Source organism: Dendropsophus ebraccatus, chromosome 5 (assembly GCF_027789765.1).
Source record: "Dendropsophus ebraccatus isolate aDenEbr1 chromosome 5, aDenEbr1.pat, whole genome shotgun sequence".
Taxonomy (NCBI): domain Eukaryota; kingdom Metazoa; phylum Chordata; class Amphibia; order Anura; family Hylidae; genus Dendropsophus; species Dendropsophus ebraccatus.
Genome location: NC_091458.1, coordinates 21,907,129 through 21,927,344, shown reverse-complemented (window position 1 = coordinate 21,927,344; position 20,216 = coordinate 21,907,129). Strand labels below are relative to the sequence as shown.

The window sequence follows — 20,216 nt, the reverse complement described above, 5'->3', positions numbered from 1 at the left end:
CTTGCGTTCTGGGACACTGCATATGCATAGACAGGGAGGCAGTACTATCTGTGCCTACATCATTTATAAGCATAGACAGGGAGACAGTAGTATCTGTGACTACAGCGATAAGAATAGACAAGGAGGCAGTAGTATCTGTGCCTACATCATTTATAAGCATAGACAGGGAGACAGTACTATCTTTGCCTACGTCATTTATATGCATAGACAGGGAGGCAGTACTATCTGTGACTACAGCGATAAGAATAGACAAGGAGGCAGTAGTATCTGTGCCTACATCATTTAGCGGAAGAACACGGAGTTAGTCCTATCTACTACCTCATTTAGCAGGAGAAAAAGAGAGTCAGAACTATCTGTACCCAAATAATTTATATTGATAGGCAGGAAGTCAGTACTAGCTGTCTATGTCTAACTCATTTAGCAATGCAGTAGTACCTGTGCCTGTGAAAGCAAAAGGGAAGCAGGAAAAGATAGGGTAACAGTACCTACATTAATTGCTGTAAGAGACAAGGCGGCCACAGGGATATAACTATAGCTATAGCATGCAGCTCATATGGGGCTATTGTGGCTGTAGGGGACACACTGAACACCCAACCCAGATGTTGTGGACATGTATGATGTCACGGTTCATGTTATACTCAGTAATTGCAATTACGATCCAGACCAGAGGTGTAACTACCACTGTAGCAGCCGTAGCGGCTGCCATGGGGCCCGCCGCATTAAGTTCTGCAAATGTCCCTTTAAGTGCAGGCACTCCTGACCAGCGCTTGCAGTTATGACTAGACTTGACGGCTTAGTGGTCAGTCAGGAAGAGGAGGGGGCCCAATTAAAAGCTTGCTATGGGGCCTAGCCATTTCTAGTTACTCCCCTGATCCAGATGCTTCATTGACACTAGGCGGTGTACATTACATTGTATAACATTATTAGTGTTATATACTCAGGGCACTATTACAATGCGGGAAGGGCTGACCCCATATGTTCACGTGATAACATGTACGATATATATTAGTCTATAGTGGTTCATTGGGCATAATAAACACCTGGTCTAATAACATGCGTTCCACCATAAACACCTCCAGTGCAGCTGACATTGTGCGCAGAGGCGTATGCCAGGCTCTCCTACCCATAGTGGAATATACAGGAGGCACCGTGGTATTAAACATCCAGTGTCATTTGTTATTCTTACACCTCTAAGCTGCGGATGCTTTGGAATGTGGCACTTTATAAATATTCCCTAAACCAGCAACACCCCGGCTACCGAGACCGCGACACGAAATAAATTATCGCTGGATGTGCGGCGGCGGCTTCTGCATTCTGTTTTAATTAGCACTGAAATGACTCAGCCTGACTGGAAGGAGCAGGGAAGCATGTAGCGTCCCCTCAGATCTCATCAGAGCAGACTGCCTCCGAATGCAGATGTGCCGCACAAAGCCAGAGGTAGACAGGCGCTGGATCAGCAAAATCTAAATGGAAACCAGCTCAGAGCTGAATAGTAGACGTGTAGTGGAGCCGGGATTAACCCTTGATGGGTGTTTTCTTTTTTCACCAACAAATTGGGTGACAGTACTATCTGTGCCTATATCATTCTGCAGCAGAGATGAGGAAACTTCAGCCCTGTTGCAAAACTACGACTCCCATCATGCCTGGACAGCCGAAGGCTGTCCAGGCATGATGGGAATTGTAGTTTTGCAACAGCCGGAGGGCCAAAGGTTCCCCATCCCTGTTCTAAAGGCTGGGAAAGTACTATCTGTCTCTATTCATTCATACACTTCATGGCAATCAATATGTTATCTATTTTTAACTGATTTGAGACAGACTCTATAACATGTAGTTTTTCTAATCTGTTTCTATTTTAAGATTTTTTTTTCTTCATTTTTTGTTGTATATTAATATGGCGGTAGTTTTGTTTTTGTAATTTTTTCCTCTATTACTATGCAGGTAGCCATATTGCATAAGTTTCTGCTTTGCATGGTTAGCAGCGTTTAAAGAGATGGTTTACAGCAGTCATGTAAAGGAAACTATAGACTGGAGGGGATGGATTGCCTTCTATCAGAACGTTTTCTAGGCATGCTCTGTGACCTGTGCTGAGGAGGGGGATGCTGTGACCATCACTTATTGTGGATGGCTGGATCCTATGGTGGGAATCAGCAGCACAGCAGAAACCCCAAGTAAAGATTCAAGACCACTGAAATAAAAAAATATATATTTTTAGATCCCATCTTATCTATGTACCAGTGTCACATTTTTATAGTAATCCTGCCCATGATAATCTGGAGGAGAATTCTGAAATGTTTTATCTACAGAATGGGAACGTTCAGTTTATTGTTAGGCTTAGTGGCCTTAAAATGAGAAACATAGCTTCTTTTTTCTAAAAACTTCCAACCCCTGTGTCCTCAGGTTGTCTGTGGTATTACAGCCTAGCACTCTTCACTTCAGTGCAACATAGCTGCAAAACCGCACACAAACTAAGCACAAGACTGGCGCTGTTTTGTGGACATAAGCAACCATGTTTTTTTTTGTTTTGTTTAGTTTTTTTCTTAATCCTGGACAACCCCTTTGAAGAATAGCTCACTTTCTAATGACACATTCCCTTTCTGAATTCTCAGACTGATTACCATTGCTGCCTGCTTAACACCTCTCTGCCCAATCACATATATTATGCACCTTGGAATCAGAGATTGTATTGTGCATGATTTTAAGGTGTTTTCTACATATTAAACTAGGAGTCAGTACTATCTGTGCCTATATCATTTTATAAGGAGAGACAGGAACACAGTACTATCTGCCGAATTCCCAAGCTAACTACAACTGCTGCTGGCCGAAACCTTTCCTGCCCCATCACACATAATACTATAATCATTAGTAATGAGAAAAGCAGATTCTTTTTGCTTCGTACAAAGCAAAACTGATCTGCACTCATATCCCTCAAGCTGCCGGCTCCGTGCAGAGGGAGGATACTGCCTGGGAACCGCCTGCTTCGCTCATCTCTAATCACAATCTGAGTTCCAGTCATGGCACAGGCAACAGCCAGTATCACTGGTCAGAACTGGTTTTGGACAGTAACCGCAATCAGAGATGAGAGAACTTTTCAAAAAGTTTGGTTCGGTAAGTTCGCTGAACTTTGAAATAAAATTCAGGTTTGGTTTGGACAAAATGGAACATTTCTTAATCCCCTATAAGGGTGAGTTCACATGTAATGGATCCGCAGCGGTTTTCTCGCTGTGGATCCCTGCCCTGTACATTCAATGGCAGACAAACTCGCGGCGGGATACACATCCCGCTGTGAGTATGTCCGCAGCCTGCCCCGTTAACCCCTGGCCACCGGAGCGTATGCTTCGCCTACTTCCCGCTTCAGCTTGCTTCGGGGGATCCCGACGCCTTCACGTCCCGCTCAGCCAATCAGTGCGCTGCAGCAGGGCAGCACTTTTATTGGCTGAGCAGGATGTGCCAGAAACCCCCAAAGCAAGCCGAAGCGGGGACCAGCTGATGTATACGCTCCAGCAGCCTGGGGGTTAACGGGGCAGGCTTCGTACATACAGTATGTACATCCCGCTCTGTGTTTGTCTGCTTTGTTCACAATCTGTTAGAGACCGGTTGTTCCGTGACCCAGCTGGGTCACGGAACGGCCAGTCTCAGAAAAGATTATCCCGGCCTGTACTGCAGTACCGGTCGGATGATCTTTCGCGCCACAGAGTTCTGATGTGCACAATGTGCACTGACAGGGTTTTCTGCGGCCGCTATTAGCATGTCAGTTTTCTACGGCGCCGCTAGGGATCCCTGCCGGAGTGTATACTATGTGCCAGTTTTCAGTATTCAGTGAATAGTGGCCGTAGAAAACTGACATGCCAGTTTTCTACGGCGCCGCTAGAGATCCCTGCCGAAGTGTATACTATGTGTAGCACCATGTAACAACAGCCGTGATTTCTGTGGAACTTACGTAGTGTGAACATATCCTAATAGTGTATTTTAGGGGATTAAGCAGTTGCATACGGTTAGTTTTCTGCACGCTAGCTTTGCATAAACACAATCCCCATGTATGCCGATTTCTTTCTACCCCGCCAACTTATTTTTTGCATATCTACTTATGACAGCATATTTTCGTTCCTGTGTTGCTATTTTTCATTTCCAACAGCAACATTATAATGAAAACATGCTGTGATAAGTAAATATACACAAAATAATCTGGCGGGGTAGAAAGCAGTAGGTATAATCCCCATATATGCCGATTGCTTTCTACTCCGCCAGCTTGTTTTGTTTATATTTACTTATCACGGCATGTTTTCGTTATAATGTTGCTGTTGGAAACAAACAGCAACATTGGAACGAAAACATGCTGTCATAAGTAAATATAAATAAAACAAGCTGGCGGGGGACACCGGAGACCTGTAGGAGGATGCTGGGGGGACACTGATTTTTATCTGTATTAAATTGTGCACTCACCTTCTATGAACTGGTTAGGAACTTTAAAGTTGCAGGATGACAATGGGTAGTATTTCATAGCGTAATTTGGTTGAACGTTGTAAATGTAGTACATTGACTGAATAGATTCATTTCTCTTTTGCTCATATGGGGGAACTCTTCTATGACGTACGTATACCCGGATAGGCCATAAGTGAAGAACTATACTTAAGTAATGCATTGTGCAGTTGACAAACATGACTGTGCTATGTCTTTATGTTGTATCTTGTAGAAATTCATCTGTGACAAGTAATGTTTGTATGCAATCAGTATGTGGAGCCTTGTGCTGCCATCTGTCACTTCTGTTGGGCAGAAGGATAAAGCCGTCCAGTTGGCTTCCATATTGCATGACCTATGTCTGGATGACTGCGGCACAAGCTTTGCGGCCCGATATTTCAATATAATGGCGCACCTGTTGTCTGCGTGTAGGCGGCCAGTTATAGAAATGCAGATTGTAGGTTAGAGGGACACTTCTAAGATCACTAAGGCCGATGCACAACCGTAAAAAACACAACGATGCACAACCACAGCGAAAAAACAACATTTTCCCAGAGTAGAAGCTGACTGCAGCAATTAAAAGTAATGATATCATAAACCAGCTACAAGGTTATTGTATCATCCATTACATCTCCTCCACCCGGGGCAAGAAGTGATAGAAAGAGAAAGAAAAGACCCTATTATTTCAAGTCTGCTATATTTGTTTCTCAGGTCTGTGGCCATAAAATATGTTCAGACTTTTCTCTACTGTTTGTCCTTTCCTTCCCCCTCCCCTCCAATGTCTTCTCTCTTTGCCGTTCTCCACTAGTGTTCTTGTCGTATGCGTATGCAGCTATGCGGTGTTGTAGCTTCTAGGTGGGTGAAGGGTCACTTAGGCACTTGTCACGATGGCCAGGAGTGGTGTTGGAATCCACCCCCGGACAAACTGGCAATGCGCTTGAGAGAGGAATAAACCAAGTGTAAGGTGTAGGTGCGGGTGCGATCAAAAATAGGCAGAGTCCAACACTTAACCAGTGGAACAGTTTACTTGTCCAATGTAGTTGTACGCTCTTCCAGGGATAGTGTATAAAAGAAGTAGTAGAAGAAGAGAACACTCACGTTTAGATATGTATATCTGACCATCTTGTGGCCTAACTAGTTCACGGAGTGCCAAGTTGGGGTAGTGTGAGCCCTAGGCCCTTGTCACTAGGAGTAGCAGACTTTCCAAGATTTCCCAGAAGATCCGTGCGTTGCGCAGTAGGATACTTCAGCTCTGTTCCAGCTCTTTGTCCTACTGGGGTCAGTACCTATCTTGTGGCAGCTACTGCACTGCACCCTTTAGAAGGATCCCCTGTGTGGACAAGGTTATCCTCAAATGATGACTTTACCTCTTTAAGGCTTCTAGCACTGCATGCTAGCTGTGGTTACTTGCATAAGGAATCTGTGCTTGCTGGTGATTCCCTGTCTCTCGCCTCCACTAACTAGACTAAAGTAGAGAGCTACCATCAGGAACTAACCTCCCTTTAATAGGGGCAAACTAAACCTCCTTGTGATTGGTGGGGCTGTGTTGTGTAGAGAAAGAAGAGGCAGGAGAGGAGAGAAAAGTGAGGGAAAGCACCTCCATCTGCAATTGGACAAGAACCGTACACGTGACACAGGCAATTAACCCATACACCCTTAGCTGTGCTGTATACAATAAGTGCATAATAGAGACAGTGACACCTAGTGGGGGAAAACATACAATACAATCTCCTTCATCCCCTTTTGTGCGATACCTCACAAAGGTACTTTGCTCAGGTGTAATAAAGCTTAGTGGCACACCTGTGCTGGGACACTACATTCTCCCTTCCCCTAATCTTCCTCAGTTTTCTTTCCTATCCCCCCTCTCATCTACTCTCTTCCTATTCCTTTCCTTACTCTCCATTACTTTTATTCTCTTTCTATCATCTCATATTTCCCTTTCCTCTTTTCTTCCTGTTCCCTTCCCCTCTGCTTCCTTTTTCCTTCTCCTCTGTTTCCTCTTTCCTTCCCTTCTCCTCCTATAGACTGAACTTTCCTCAGATTCCTTCTCTCCCTTCCTTTTCCTTTCTCTTCTTCCCCTGCCCCCGCCCCCCACTTCATTCATCTCCTTCCTGTCCCCATTCATTTCTTACCTTCCCTTTTCAGCATTTATTTTTTTATTTATTTTTTATTTATTTATTTATTTTCAGCATTCATTTTTCTGTTCTCCTCCTTTTCTTCCTCATTTTTCCCCTGCTCTCCTCTTCTCCTTAATCCCTTCCTTACACGTTTTTCCTTTCTCTCCCCTTCCCTTCTTTGCTTGTACACTGTTTTAATCCACAAGTGTTGAATCCCTATTTTGCTTTTATATTCTAGGTATAAACCGAAAGGTGGTCTACTCCCTTGTTGACTCTGCAGATGGACATTTCACCATGGATGAGCAATCAGGCATCATTGTCCTGGAGCAGCCCCTAGATCGGGAGGTCCAATCATCCTATAACATCACAGTAAAAGCATCGGACAGGAGTCCCCTCCAGCCATTATCCTCATTTGCAGTTGTTACCATCACAGTCTTGGACGTCAATGACAACCCGCCAGTATTTGAGAGGAGAGATTACCTGGTCACGGTTCCTGAGGATACGGCTATCGGCACCCAGGTTATGTTTGTGTTTGCGGCAAGCAAGGATATTGGATCCAATGCAGATATAACCTACAGCTTCAGGACTGGAAACGAACATGGGAAGTTTAAGATCAATCCCAAGACAGGTAAAAAACAGTAGTCAACTCTCTAGGGCTCCATGGTGACTTTTGGTCATGGGGCAACTAATTGCTCATCTTTATTGTATTATTATATTGAGATGAGCAATTGAATTATTATATTAGAAAAAAGTTGCAGATATTACAGTATTGTCATTATTCTTGTGTTTTTTTGGCCAAGTATGATGTCACATGACTATCATGGTAAACCTATATTTGTACTAAAATTGATCTTACCAGACCTTACCAAATCCCTACTGGTAAACCAACATTAATCAATGCTTACTGATGCAAGGCTAAGAGAGGAGGGAATAGGAACCTAAAGTGGTCTAGGAGGCTGACAAATGGGGTGCTGTTTAGTGGGGTCCTCAGACAGTGTGCTACTTTAAGGTCCTTGATAACATTGAGGTCTCATGAGAGCCATAGACATGAAATAGCTGTTGGATTACCAGATGTGGTTAAATCCACCATACACATGAAGGGTTGGCATGACTGAGTGGTCATGTGCGCTGACTACTGGGTGGGGAGTCTGGGAAAAATCTGCTGCCAGGCTTTGGTGCCTGCTTATTTCACTGAGAACAAAAAGTTTGGGCAATTGAAATATAACATGCCCAATCCTTATCTCTACTAGAGATGATCAAACAGTGCTAATTTTCAGGTTAGTTTGAACTCGAACCATTGGCATTTGACTCCCGCTGCCTTCCCGTTCCGTGGAGAAGGTGGAGAAAGCCCAAGTACCGCCTGGAAAACAGGGATACAGCCTATTACCTAGGCTGTATCCCTGTTTTCCAGGCGGCACTCGGGCTGTCGCCACCTTTCCCACGGAACGGGAAGGCCTGAAAATTAGCACTGTTTAATAATCTCTAATCTCTACCAACATCATCTGTTGGAGGGTTGGCCAATGGTTGGCCATTTGGCGAGTCCAGCTGAAACATGCCTATACATCTAAATAAAGTAATTTCGGGCCATGGAAAAGTTGTACATCTACCCCTTATCAGATCTGTCATGGTGGCCATATTGGTTTTCAGCAACTTTTTGTAAGTGGGAAAAAAAACACCCAACTCGTTTTTCATTTCAGGTGCAATCGTAGTGGTCAATCCTTTGGACTATGAAGGTTGCAGAAACTTCTACCTTGTGGTGGAGGCCAAAGATGGCGGCAGCCCTCCTCTTAGCGCGGTGGCAACGGTTAACATCAACCTGACGGATGTGAATGACAACCCTCCGACATTCAGCCAAGAGGTTTATAGCGCTGTCATCAGCGAAGACGCCTCTATCGGGGATTCTGTCGTTATGGTAAGTGTCACCGTTCAAGCTTTTCTTAAGAACCTATTAAAACTTTTATGTGGCTGAGTGTTTATTGCTGGGAATTTTACGATTTCCTGCTTACATGATGGGCTTGTGTCCTACCCAAGGTCACGGTGTAAAATAAATATCAGCACGCCAGTTACAATGGTCTCCTAAAACGTAATAGGATTTTTACGGACTGAGTGAGTAAACATGTCGGCATCTTATAAGCAAACATAATCCCTTGTACTGAAACGCGTCGGCCATAACAATTGCGCCTAGAGAGTGTTTAGAAAACCTAATTACATTTATGGGGACGCAACGAAATAAACACGAGCCGTACACTGAGCAAATAAATTTTTCCATATTATATAATGGTTACGGTTCCTTGAAAACTCCCCCCCCCCCCCCAAAAAAAAAATAATAAAAAAATAAAAAAAATAAAAAATCACCAACACAGTCCTTGAATTGACCTTGTAAGCCATCTCAATTGCCAGGAAAGCTGTGACAACCAATTTGGCTGCTATTACAACTCCCATAGGGGTTGTTAGAGGGGCTTTATAGACTCTTAAATGATACATCTTCCTATGCAGTGATACATCTTCCATGATATTGTTGCTCCATAGACAGATTTCCTATTTAGTAAGGTTGGGGGATGCACCAAATGCAAACATGGCCGCTTTCTTACGAAACCAGTGCCACCTTTGTCTTCAGGTTGTGTCTGGTATTGCATCTCTGTTCCATTGAAGTAAATGGAGCTGAATTGTAATACCACACGCCATGGGTCTCCAAACTGCGGCCCTCCAGCTGTTGCGAAACTACAACTCCCATCATGCCTGGACAGCCAAAGCTTTGGGTTTGGTTGTCCAGGCATGATGGGAAATGTAGTTTTGCAACAGCCTCAGTTTGGAGATCCATGCCACACACAGTCTGAAGACAGGGGCGGCACTGTTTTTTAATTAAAAAAAGTAGGGATGGTCCTAACCGAGTTCGGTTCGGGTTCGTACAAACCCGAACTCTCGGTAATAATTCACGCTGTCTGCCCGCTCCGTGCAGTGGGCGGATCCAGTGGGAGGACCGCCTGGAAAACTGGGATACAACCATAGCCATAGGCTGTATCCCAGTTTTCCAGGCGTTCCTCCCGCTGTATCTACCAGCTCCACGGAGCGGCCAGACAGTGGGAATCTGATGCCGAGCGTTCGGGTTCATACGAACCCGAACCTCGGAGGGTTCGGACCATCCCTAAAAATAAGTTATTCTTTTTGAATCTGGGATAAACCCTTTAAGTCATAGCCGTTGGTTTTCCTGCAGTCCTATGTAAATCGGTATTGTTATGTTTATTATTACTAATAGTCATATTGCTTTTACTCTCAGGTGTTTGCCGAAGACATGGACAGCCCTACAAATGGACATATTACATTCTCTATCATTAATGGGGACCAAGATAAACAGTTCACCGTCGATCCAGTCATAGGACTGATCAAAGTGAAGGACAAACTGGACCGGGAGCGGGTAGGATGAAGTACTGTTTGTCTGTATCCATTACAGGTCCTGTGTCATCAGCTGATAACAGAGAGCCGCACTGTAACAGCTGCTCCTGCCCGTCTGTGTATTACATGGTCAGCCATTCAAGTGGACGGTCACCATGTAATGCTGCCATTATCCTGCAGTGGTCGCTATAGGGAAAATATGTGGCCAGGCCCCTCTACTATTCAATTTACAGTACATTGCTAGCCGGTGGAATCCTATAAACTTCCTTTCACACATAGATTTTTTTTTCCAATGGGGATTTAAAGGGGACCTGCCAGTAAAAAAACAGGGGCATTAATAAGCTAGTAGCTAGATACTGCTTCTTATCATGATTCTAAGCATACCTTTATTATCTCCATAGTCTTTCCCATGCCCAAGCTTTTTTATTAATATGCAAATTTGGCTCAAAAGTCCAGGGGGTGTTCCCTAGTATGGCACAAGCCCAGGTGAGTCCAGCCCATGTTTTCTTTATCCCCAACCCTCTTGCATCAGCCTACCCCATTTTGACTGACAGCCACTAGATATAGAGGACATAAGCTGGACTTACCTGGGCTCATGCCATTTTAAGGAACTCCCCCTGGACTTTTGGGTCTTATTTGCATTAAAAAGGTATGCCTAGAATCCTTGGGAATCCATGGGATTATTGACACCAATGTTGTTCTGCTGACAAGTCCACTTTAAGGCTATGTTCACACTACGTATGAGACCGGCCGTTCCGTGACCCCGGCTGGGTCACGGAACGGCTGGTCTTTGGCCGGATCATCTCATCCGGATGATCAGCGTGCCCCCGCATCAGAGCTTACCATAGCACACAGTGAAGTGAGCGACTGGAGCCGCTCGCTTCACTGTGTGAACTGACAGGTCTTTCTGCGGCTGGAATTCACTGAATTCCGGCCGCAGAAAACTGACATGTCAGTTATTTGCGGTGCCGCACAGATCCCAGCCGGAGCGTATACGATGTGTGTATCCCATTGCTTAATAGGCTGTGTTCCACTGCGCAAAAAATTACTACGGCCGTTGTTGCCATCGGCAAGTTTTACGTAGTGTGAACATAGCCTAAGGGCGTACAAATCTTCAAAGTGCCTATTTTAACCTAATTTTAATGCTAAGGGTTAAATCTGTGGAAACTATAAGGGGATATCTCCCCCAATCCCCAATACACATGAACAGTCGTCTCTGCTGAATGTTCATGTCTTCCAAGTAGAGTGAGGACGGGTAAGATGCTCTCCAAGAACAAAAAGACCGGGCAACTAAAAGCTGACGTAGCTGATTCTACAATTCTCTAGCTTCGGCTGTCCAGGCATGATGGGAATTGTAGTTTTGCAACAGCTGGTGTTTAACACTCCTGTCCTAGATGATCTCAGTCTGGAGATAGAGGCAACCGTGATGATTTATAGTAATATAGAATTACAATGAGGCCGTCACTAGAGGAGCCTTGTGTGAAGTGACGAGGCCCTTGAAGACTCTTCTTCATACCTTCATATTATCATATGTTCCCCAGAGATCCCGGGGCTGGCACTGTATTACCCAGCCACCCTGTAGATGTCTGTGCTGTCGCTCTCAGCTATTCAACTTCTTTCCTTAAAAAAAAAAATATATATATATATATCTAGCTTTACAGAGAAATGCTGCACTCGGCAGAATATTATAGAACGATATAAAGGGCATGACCGGGTCCTATGTAAAGTCTACATCAAGGCCCTCCAGCTATTATATGTTATACTGTTATTATCGTCTATGGACCATCTCTACCACTAGACCCCCGATGCCTAGTTAGACCCCCAGTATAACAGTGCGTGAATAGACGGGTCACTGCCACACTCATCTAACTGTATAAGTGCGTCTATGGTCCAAATGGCCACAGGGTATAAGATTCATCTTTACTGGGATTATTATTAACATATATCAGTACTGATGTACATAGTATAGAAGCCAATATACAAGAGCCTGTAGGAGAGGACGGGTCACTGCTTCCTGTAACAATAAGCTCACTCCTCTCCTGCAGCTGCAATCTCTTCATTACCATAAGGACCTCTATTCTTATTTCATCTTTGTTTCTTCCTAGGTATCTGGTTACTCGCTGTTGATTCAGGCCATAGATAGCGGTTTTCCTCGCCTTTCCTCCACCGTGACGGTAAATATCGATATTTCGGATGTCAATGATAACAGCCCCCAGTTCACACCTGCCAACTACAGCGCCGTCATACAGGTAAAGCACAGCAACCTTAATATAACCTTACCATTGATAGGTATTGTATTGTTTAGTTGTTTGTATTGTTATTTTTGCTGTTATTAAGATGTTCCGCAGTCTATTATTTAAAGTAGATTTAAAGGGGTATTCCACTCAAACATAACTTCTGATATGTTGCTGCCCATGGTGGGACTAACAATTCTTTCCATACTTGTTGTTATCTATTCAGTCTCCTTCCCCCGAGTTCTCAGCTGCTGCTTTCTGCTGAAGACTCAAAAATTTGTGTGTGAGCTTTTCTTTCTGTCTCCCCCCCTCATCCTCAGAACGCAGCCTTAGAAGCTGTGTTGTATGGGTATCTTAAAGGGGAACTCCGGCGGGAAAAAAATCTTTCAAACCGACTGGTGTCACAAACTTTGGTGGCAGCAGAGACACCAAAAAAGTATACATTTATTTGAAAGGACTACTGCAGCTATTTTCTTTTTCTTTCAGATCAACTGATGTCAGAAAGATATATTGGTTTGTAATACACTTCTATTTAAAAAATGTCAAGTCTTCCAAGTCTTCAGCTGCTGTATGTCCTGCAGGAAGTGGTCTATTCTCTCCAGTCTGACACAGTGCTCTCTGCTGCCACCTCTGTCAATGTCAGGAATTGTCCAGAGAAGCAGCAGCAAATCCCCATAGAACACTTCTCTTGCTCAGGACAGTTCCTCACATAGACAGATGTGGCAGCAGAGAGCACTGTGTCAGACTGGAAAGAATACACCACTTCCTGCAGGACATATAGCAGCTAATAAGTATTGGAAGACTGGATATTTAAGGCTAAAGTTCCCTTTTTATTATACATTAAAGTGGTCATATATATATGTATCCAAATGCTAATCAATTTGCATGCATTAAAATTAGGAACCCCTGTCACATTCTCTATTCCTATACATGATATAGTGTCCCAACAAATGGTCCTATATACCCTTGTCCTCTCCCGTCCGGCTGTTAGGAGCTGTAATGCCTCTGCATCATCCATTGATGGTAACACGGTCGTCCCTCTACACTCGGCAGAGAATTATCCACTTTGCTTGATGTATGTAAAGCTAAGCAGAAGACGCCTAATGCATAATGCAGGTCACGGCCGGGATAGTCTTCTAAAGAGGCTGAGATATGGCCGGATCACTTGACCGTGGATTAGATGTGACTGGCGCTTTCTGAATAATTTCTGCGGCTCCATGGCCAGGGCGGCCATCGCTGTACTGTAATGAATGAGCCGGCTCATACGTCAGGCTGCAAAGACTCCCGTATTGATTAATGGATTTTTACAGTAAAATCGGAATATGTGAACATAAGGAGCTCATCGTAAATCCATGTTGTCATCCCATAAATGTTTATTTCGGCTAACAGGAGGACATTCTGCACATCGATGGTCGGGAAAGGTGTTTGGGCTCTTAATGCGCCCGTACAGACCTATCCCAGCCAATACTATCTAACATCTATAAGACATGGAATGACTACTGCAATGCTTATATCCCTGATCCTATGGCATCTGATGGAGCCATTGTGGAGGCTTTGTAGCTCCATATTATATTGTAGAGTTCAGCTTGAAAGAAACGTCCTTGAGAAGACCACCCAGAACAGCATGGAAAAGTGGTCTTCTATGGAGACTATGCATAACAAATGGTGGACTGAGAATCCAACACATAAAATCTGGTCTGGTTTGATCATAGAGATGATCAAGCACGCTCGGGTTTATCTGAACTCGAATATTATGCATTTTAATACCAGTAGCTGGAAAAGTTGGATGCAGTCTTAGGGAGTTCTGAGAGATGGCCTACTGGCCTATAGCTAGGGATGGTCAGAACCTGCCGAGGTTCGGGTTCGTATGAACCCGAACGCTCGGCAGCAGATTCCCGCTGTCTGCCCGCTCCGTGGAGCGGGTGGATACAGCAGGAGTAACGCCTGGAAAACTGGGATACAGCCTATTCATTCATCTCTGTTTGATCAGTTTTTGGGATTTGACTGGACACCTTGGTTTTAGGTATTTTTTTTTATTATTTCATGCTGTGTAAATCTTTACCTACTGTACTTGTTTACTTTATCTTTTAGGAAAACAAACCTACAGGAACAAGTATTCTCCAGCTAGTAGTCACCGACAAAGACTCATATCACAATGGACCGCCATTCACATTCACCATCCTAAGCGGAAATGAAGGTGGCAAGTTTGTACTGGACCAGTCAGGAGTCTTACGCTCTGCTGTGGTGTTCCAACACATGATTGCGAACGAGCATGTCCTCAACATACAGGTATGTACAGCTCTAACCTTATACTCTGTAGGAGATAAGTCCCGGCCCATAAGAGCCTACACTCTACAGGAGAGAGACCCTGCCCATAACAGCTTACACTCTACAGGAGAGAGACCCTGCCCATAACAGCTTACACTCTACAGGAAAGAGGACCCTGACCATAAGAGCTTACACTCTATAGGAGAGCGGTCCCTGCCCATAAGAGCTTACACTCTACAGGAGAGAGGACCCTGCCCATAAGAGCTTACACTCTACAGGAAAGAGGACCCTGCCCATAAGAGCCTACACTCTACAGAAGAGAGGACCCTGCCCATAAGAGCTTACACTCTACAGGAGAGAGGACCCTGCCCATAAGAGCTTACACTCTACAGGAGAGAGGACACTGCCCATAAGAGCTTACACTCTACAGGAGAGAGGACCCTGCCCATAAGAGCTTACACTCTACAGGGGAGAGGACCCTGCCCATAAGAGCCTACACTCTACAGGAGAGAGGACCCTGCCCATAAGAGCTTACACTCTACAGGAGAGAGGACCCTGCTCATAAGAGCTTACACTCTACAGGAGAGAGGACCCTGCCCATAAGAGCTTACACTCTACAGGAGAGAGGACCCTGCCCATAAGAGCTTACACTCTACAGGAGAGAGGACACTGCCCATAAGAGCTTACACTCTACAGGAGAGAGGACCCTGCCCATAAGAGCTTACACTCTACAGGAGAGAGGACACTGCCCATAAGAGCTTACACTCTACAGGAGAGAGGACCCTGCCCATAAGAGCTTACACTCTACAGGAGAGAGGACCCTGCTCATAAGAGCTTACACTCTACAGGAGAGAGGACCCTGCCCATAAGAGCTTACACTCTACAGGAGAGAGGACCCTGCCCATAAGAGCTTATACTCTACAGGAGACAGCACCCTGACCATAAGAGCTTACACTCTACAGGAGAGAGGACCCTGACCATAAGAGCTTACACTCTATAGGAGAGCGGTCCCTGCCCATAAGAGCTTACACTCTACAGGAGAGAGGACCCTGCCCATAAGAGCTTACACTCTACAGGAAAGAGGACCCTGCCCATAAGAGCCTACACTCTACAGAAGAAAGGACCCTGCCCATAAGAGCTTACACCCTACAGGAGAGAGGACACTGCCCATAAGAGCTTACACTCTACAGGAGAGAGGACACTGCCCATAAGAGCTTACACTCCACAGGAGAGAGGACCCTGCCCATAAGAGCTTACACTCTACAGGAAAGAGGACCCTGCCCATAAGAGCTTACACTCTACAGGAGAGAGGACCCTGCCCATAAGAGCTTACACTCTACAGGGGAGAGGACCCTGCCCATAAGAGCCTACACTCTACAGGAGAGAGGACCCTGCCCATAAGAGCCTACACTCTACAGGAGAGAGGACCCTGCTTATAAGAGCTTACACAATACAAGAGAGAGGACCCTGCCAATAAGAGCTTATACCATACAGGAGAGAGGACCCTGCCCATAAGAGCTTACAATTTACAGGAGAGAGGACCCTGCCCATAAGAGCTTACACTCTACAGGAGAGAGGACCCTGCCCATAAGAGCTTACACTCTACAGGGGAGAGGACCCTGCCCATAAGAGCCTACACTCTACAGGAGAGAGGACCCTGCCCATAAGAGCCTACACTCTACAGGAGAGAGGACCCTGCTTATAAGAGCTTACACAATACAAGAGAGAGGACCCTGCCAATAAGAGCTTATACCATACAAGAGAGAGGACCCTGCCCATAAGAGCTTACACTCTACAGGAGAGAGGACCCTGCCCATAAGAGCTTATACTCTACAGGAGACAGCACCCTGACCATAAGAGCTTACACTCTACAGAAGAGAGGACCCTGCTTATAAGAGCTTACACTCTACAAGAGAGAGGACCCTGCCCATAAGAGCTTATACCATACAGGAGAGAGGATCCTGTCCATAAGGGCTTACACTCTACAGGAGAGAGGACCCTGCCCATAAGAGCTTACACTCTACAGGAGAGAGGACCCTGCCCATAAGAGCTTACACTCTACAGGAGAGGTCCCTGCCCATAAGAGCTTACACCCTACAGGAGATAGGACACTGCCCATAAGAGCTTACACTCTATAGGAGAGAGGACCCTGCCCATAAGAGCTTACACTCTACAGGAGAGAGGACCCTGCCCATAAGAGCTTACACTCTACAGGAGAGAGGTCCCTGCCCATAAGAGCTTACACTCTACAGGAGAGCGGACCCTGCCCATAAGAGCTTACACTCTACAGGGGAGAGGACCCTGCCCATAAGAGCCTACACTCTACAGAAGAGAGGACCCTGCTTATAAGAGCTTACACTCTACAAGAGAGAGGACCCTGCCCATAAGAGCTTACACTGTAGAGGAGAGAGGACCCTGCCCATAAGAGCTTACACTCTATAGGAGAGGTCCCTGCCCATAAGAGCTTACACTCTAAAGGAGAGAGGACCCTGCCCATAAGGGCTTACACTCTACAGGAGAGAGGACCCTGCTTATAAGAGCTTACACTCTACAGGAGAGAGGACCCTGCCCATAAGAGCTTACACTCTACAGGAGAGAGGACCCTGCCCATAAGAGCTTACACTCTACAGAAGAGAGGACCCTGCCTATAAGAGCTTACACTCTACAGGAGAGAGGACCCTGCCCATAAGAGCTTACACTCTACAGGAGAGAGGACACTGCCCATAAGAGCTTACACTCTACAGGAGAGAGGTCCCTGCCCATAAGAGCTTAAACTCTACAGGAGAGAGGACCCTGCCCATAAGAGCTTACACTCTACAGGAGAGAGGACCCTGCCCATAAGAGCTTAAACTCTACAGGAGAGAGGACCCTGCCCATAAGAGCTTCCACTCTACAGGAGAGAGGACCCTGCCCATAAGAGCTTCCACTCTACAGGAGAGAGGTCCCTGCCCATAAGAGCTTACACTGTACAAGAGAGAGGTCCCTGCCCATAAGAGCTTACACTCTACAGGAGAGAGGACCCTGCCCATAAGAGCTTACACTCTACAGGAGAGAGGACCCTGCCCATAAGAGCTTACACTCTACAGGAGAGAGGACCCTGCCCATAAGAACTTTCACTCTATAGGAGAGGTCCCTGCCCATAAGGGCTTACACTCTACAGGAGAGAGGAACCTGCCCATAAGAGCTTACACTCTACAGGAGAGAGGACACTGCCCATAAGAGCTTACACTCTACAAGAGAGAGGTCCCTGCCCATAAGAGCTTACACTCTACAGGAGAGAGGACCCTGCCCATAAGAGCTTACACTCTACAGGAGAGAGGACCCTGCCCATAAGAGCTTACAATTTACAGGAGAGAGAACCCTGTCCATGTGTTTTTTTGTTTGTTTCCTCAAACAGGTCAAAGACTCAGGTAAACCACCATTGACCTCTCAGACCTACGTCCATGTAAGAGTCATTGAAGAAAGTGTCCACAAACCTTCAGCCATCCCCCTGGAGATATACATTGTCACCATGGAAGACGATTTCCCCGGAGGAGTCATAGGCAAGATCCACGCCACCGATCAGGACGTCTATGATGTCCTCTCCTACACCCTCAAGTCAGAGCAGAAGAGTTTGTTCAAAGTAAACAATCACGATGGGAAAGTCATCGCCCTGGGAGGTCTCGATGGGGGCAAATACAATCTGAATGTCTCCGTCAGCGATGGCCGCTATCAGGTATCGGTTGATGTCACTGTTCATGTTGAGCAGCTCATTCAGGATATGTTGTACAACGCCGTTACTATACGTTTTGAGAACATCTCTCCTGAAGATTTTGTTGGGCTTCATTTGCACGGTTTCCGGCGTACCCTCCGCAATGCGGTTCTCACCCAGAAAGAGGACAGCCTGTATATAATCAGCATTCAGCCGGTGGCAGGCACCAACCAGCTGGACATGCTCTTCGCCGTACAGATGCAGAGCGGAGGCTTCTATAAGCCGGCGTATTTGATTCAGAAGCTCTCAAATGCGAGACGACACTTGGAAAATGTAATTCGGATATCAACAATCTTGGAAAAGAATTGTTCGGGACTGGATTGTCAGGAGCAACATTGCGAACAGACACTGTCTATAGATTCCCACTCACTCATGACGTACAGCACTGCCAGAATCAGCTTCGTGTGTCCTCGGTTTTACAGGAACGTGCGCTGTATATGCAATGGTGAGTCAATCTATGGATGTTTTATACTTTCTGCATGATGGCGGTTTTTTAAATGTTGCCTATGGGTACCCCCACTGTGTGATGGTGTGGGACAACCCTCTAGCTATACCTGTTACCAAGATGTCCCTCTTTTAGATTAGAAGGGAAAAAGATGCCCTTGGCATCAAACTGTTTCCTTATATAAGATGTAGACAATGGAGTATATCGTTTTTAGGACTAATGTTAAGCAATTTTGCCGAACTTCAACAACGTTCTTCAAACTCAAATGCCAGGCATTTAACTCCTGGCATCAGGAGAAGTTGGATGCCACCCTAGGGAATCCTCAAAAACATGGATACAACCATAGGCCGTATCCATATTTACGTGCCAGCCCAAGGGCGGCATCCAACTTCCCCTGCTGCCGGGAGTCTTATGCCAAGTGTTTGGGTTCAAAGAACTTTGAAGAACGAACAGTTTGGCAAATTTTTTCACGGGCCGATTATTGGTCGAAAAATCGTTAGATTGTTCGAGAAGTCGTTGGTTGTTTAATAGAATTTGGATCTATTTTTATCGTTGATCGTTTGCAAATCATTCACGCATCATTCAGTGTAATAAGACGACGTTCGGTCAGTCGCAGTAGCAACGACAGGATGACCACAAGAATGATCATAAGTAACGGTCATCATTCTGTGTAATTAGGTGAACGACTTCAGGACGATCGCCATAGTGATCGTTTATTGTTAATCATCGAAAAATCGATTTGTGGAATAGGACTCTAAGTGTAGGACTAAGTGTAGGACTCCGATCAGCGATGAACGATAAATGATCACAAACCTGAAATCGTTTACTCCATCTGATCCCAGCAAAAGAAGGAACGATTTGGAATTACACTGAACGAATGCGGAATTACCACGAACGATTAGCGAACAATTAACAATGATTTTAAGGTCGATCGTTTTCGATCGTTGCCTTCAATTACACAGGAAGATTATCGTTTAAATTAAAATAATATAACGATTTTCCGCACGATAATCCTCCCATGTAATAGGGCCCTAAAAAAATTGGATGGGGTATTACCGTGCAGAACCGCCTCAGCAGCTTGAAAGTAAAGGACCCAGGTACCGTCACTGAAATGGTTGCACCACTTTCTTCACATTGCCTTTACAGCTTTACAACAAGGCCGGTTCCTGGGCTATACTGTATTTATAATCCAATGTAAGCTCTACCCTACGTCTCAGCACTCAGCGTTACTTTTGGTGGTGGTGACACTATATGGCATTGTTATTTTGGCAATTGTATGAAAGTGTTATTTAGCCAATGGGGCATTGTAAGTGGGATGAGTGGAGCTCTTCAGGGACTATAAAACTGTGTTGGCACTAGAGATGAGGGAACCTGGAGCATGCTCGAGTCGATCCGAACGCGAACTTTCGGCATTTGATTAGCGGTGGCTGCTGAAGTTGGATAAAGCCCTAAGGCTATGTGGAAATCATGTATATAGTCATTGGCTGTATCCATGTTTTCCAGACAACCTTAGAGCTTTATACAAGTTCAGCAGCCGCCACTAATGAAATGCC

The 20,216-nt window shown here is 45.3% G+C and overlaps 1 protein-coding gene across 4 annotated transcripts in view; it reads left to right on the top strand.

Moving 5' to 3' along the window:
• Positions 1-20,216, top strand: part of FAT3 (FAT atypical cadherin 3) — a 485,754-nt gene that overhangs the window by 430,479 nt on the left and 35,059 nt on the right. For all 4 annotated transcript variants that reach the window (XM_069969660.1, XM_069969659.1, XM_069969657.1 and 1 more), the window contains exons 15-20: positions 6,811-7,200; positions 8,270-8,484; positions 9,850-9,987; positions 12,071-12,214; positions 14,291-14,488; positions 17,865-18,663. In XM_069969660.1, the coding sequence (XP_069825761.1) occupies positions 6,811-7,200; positions 8,270-8,484; positions 9,850-9,987; positions 12,071-12,214; positions 14,291-14,488; positions 17,865-18,663 (1,884 nt within the window). The remainder of the gene's footprint in view (positions 1-6,810; positions 7,201-8,269; positions 8,485-9,849; positions 9,988-12,070; positions 12,215-14,290; positions 14,489-17,864; positions 18,664-20,216) is intronic.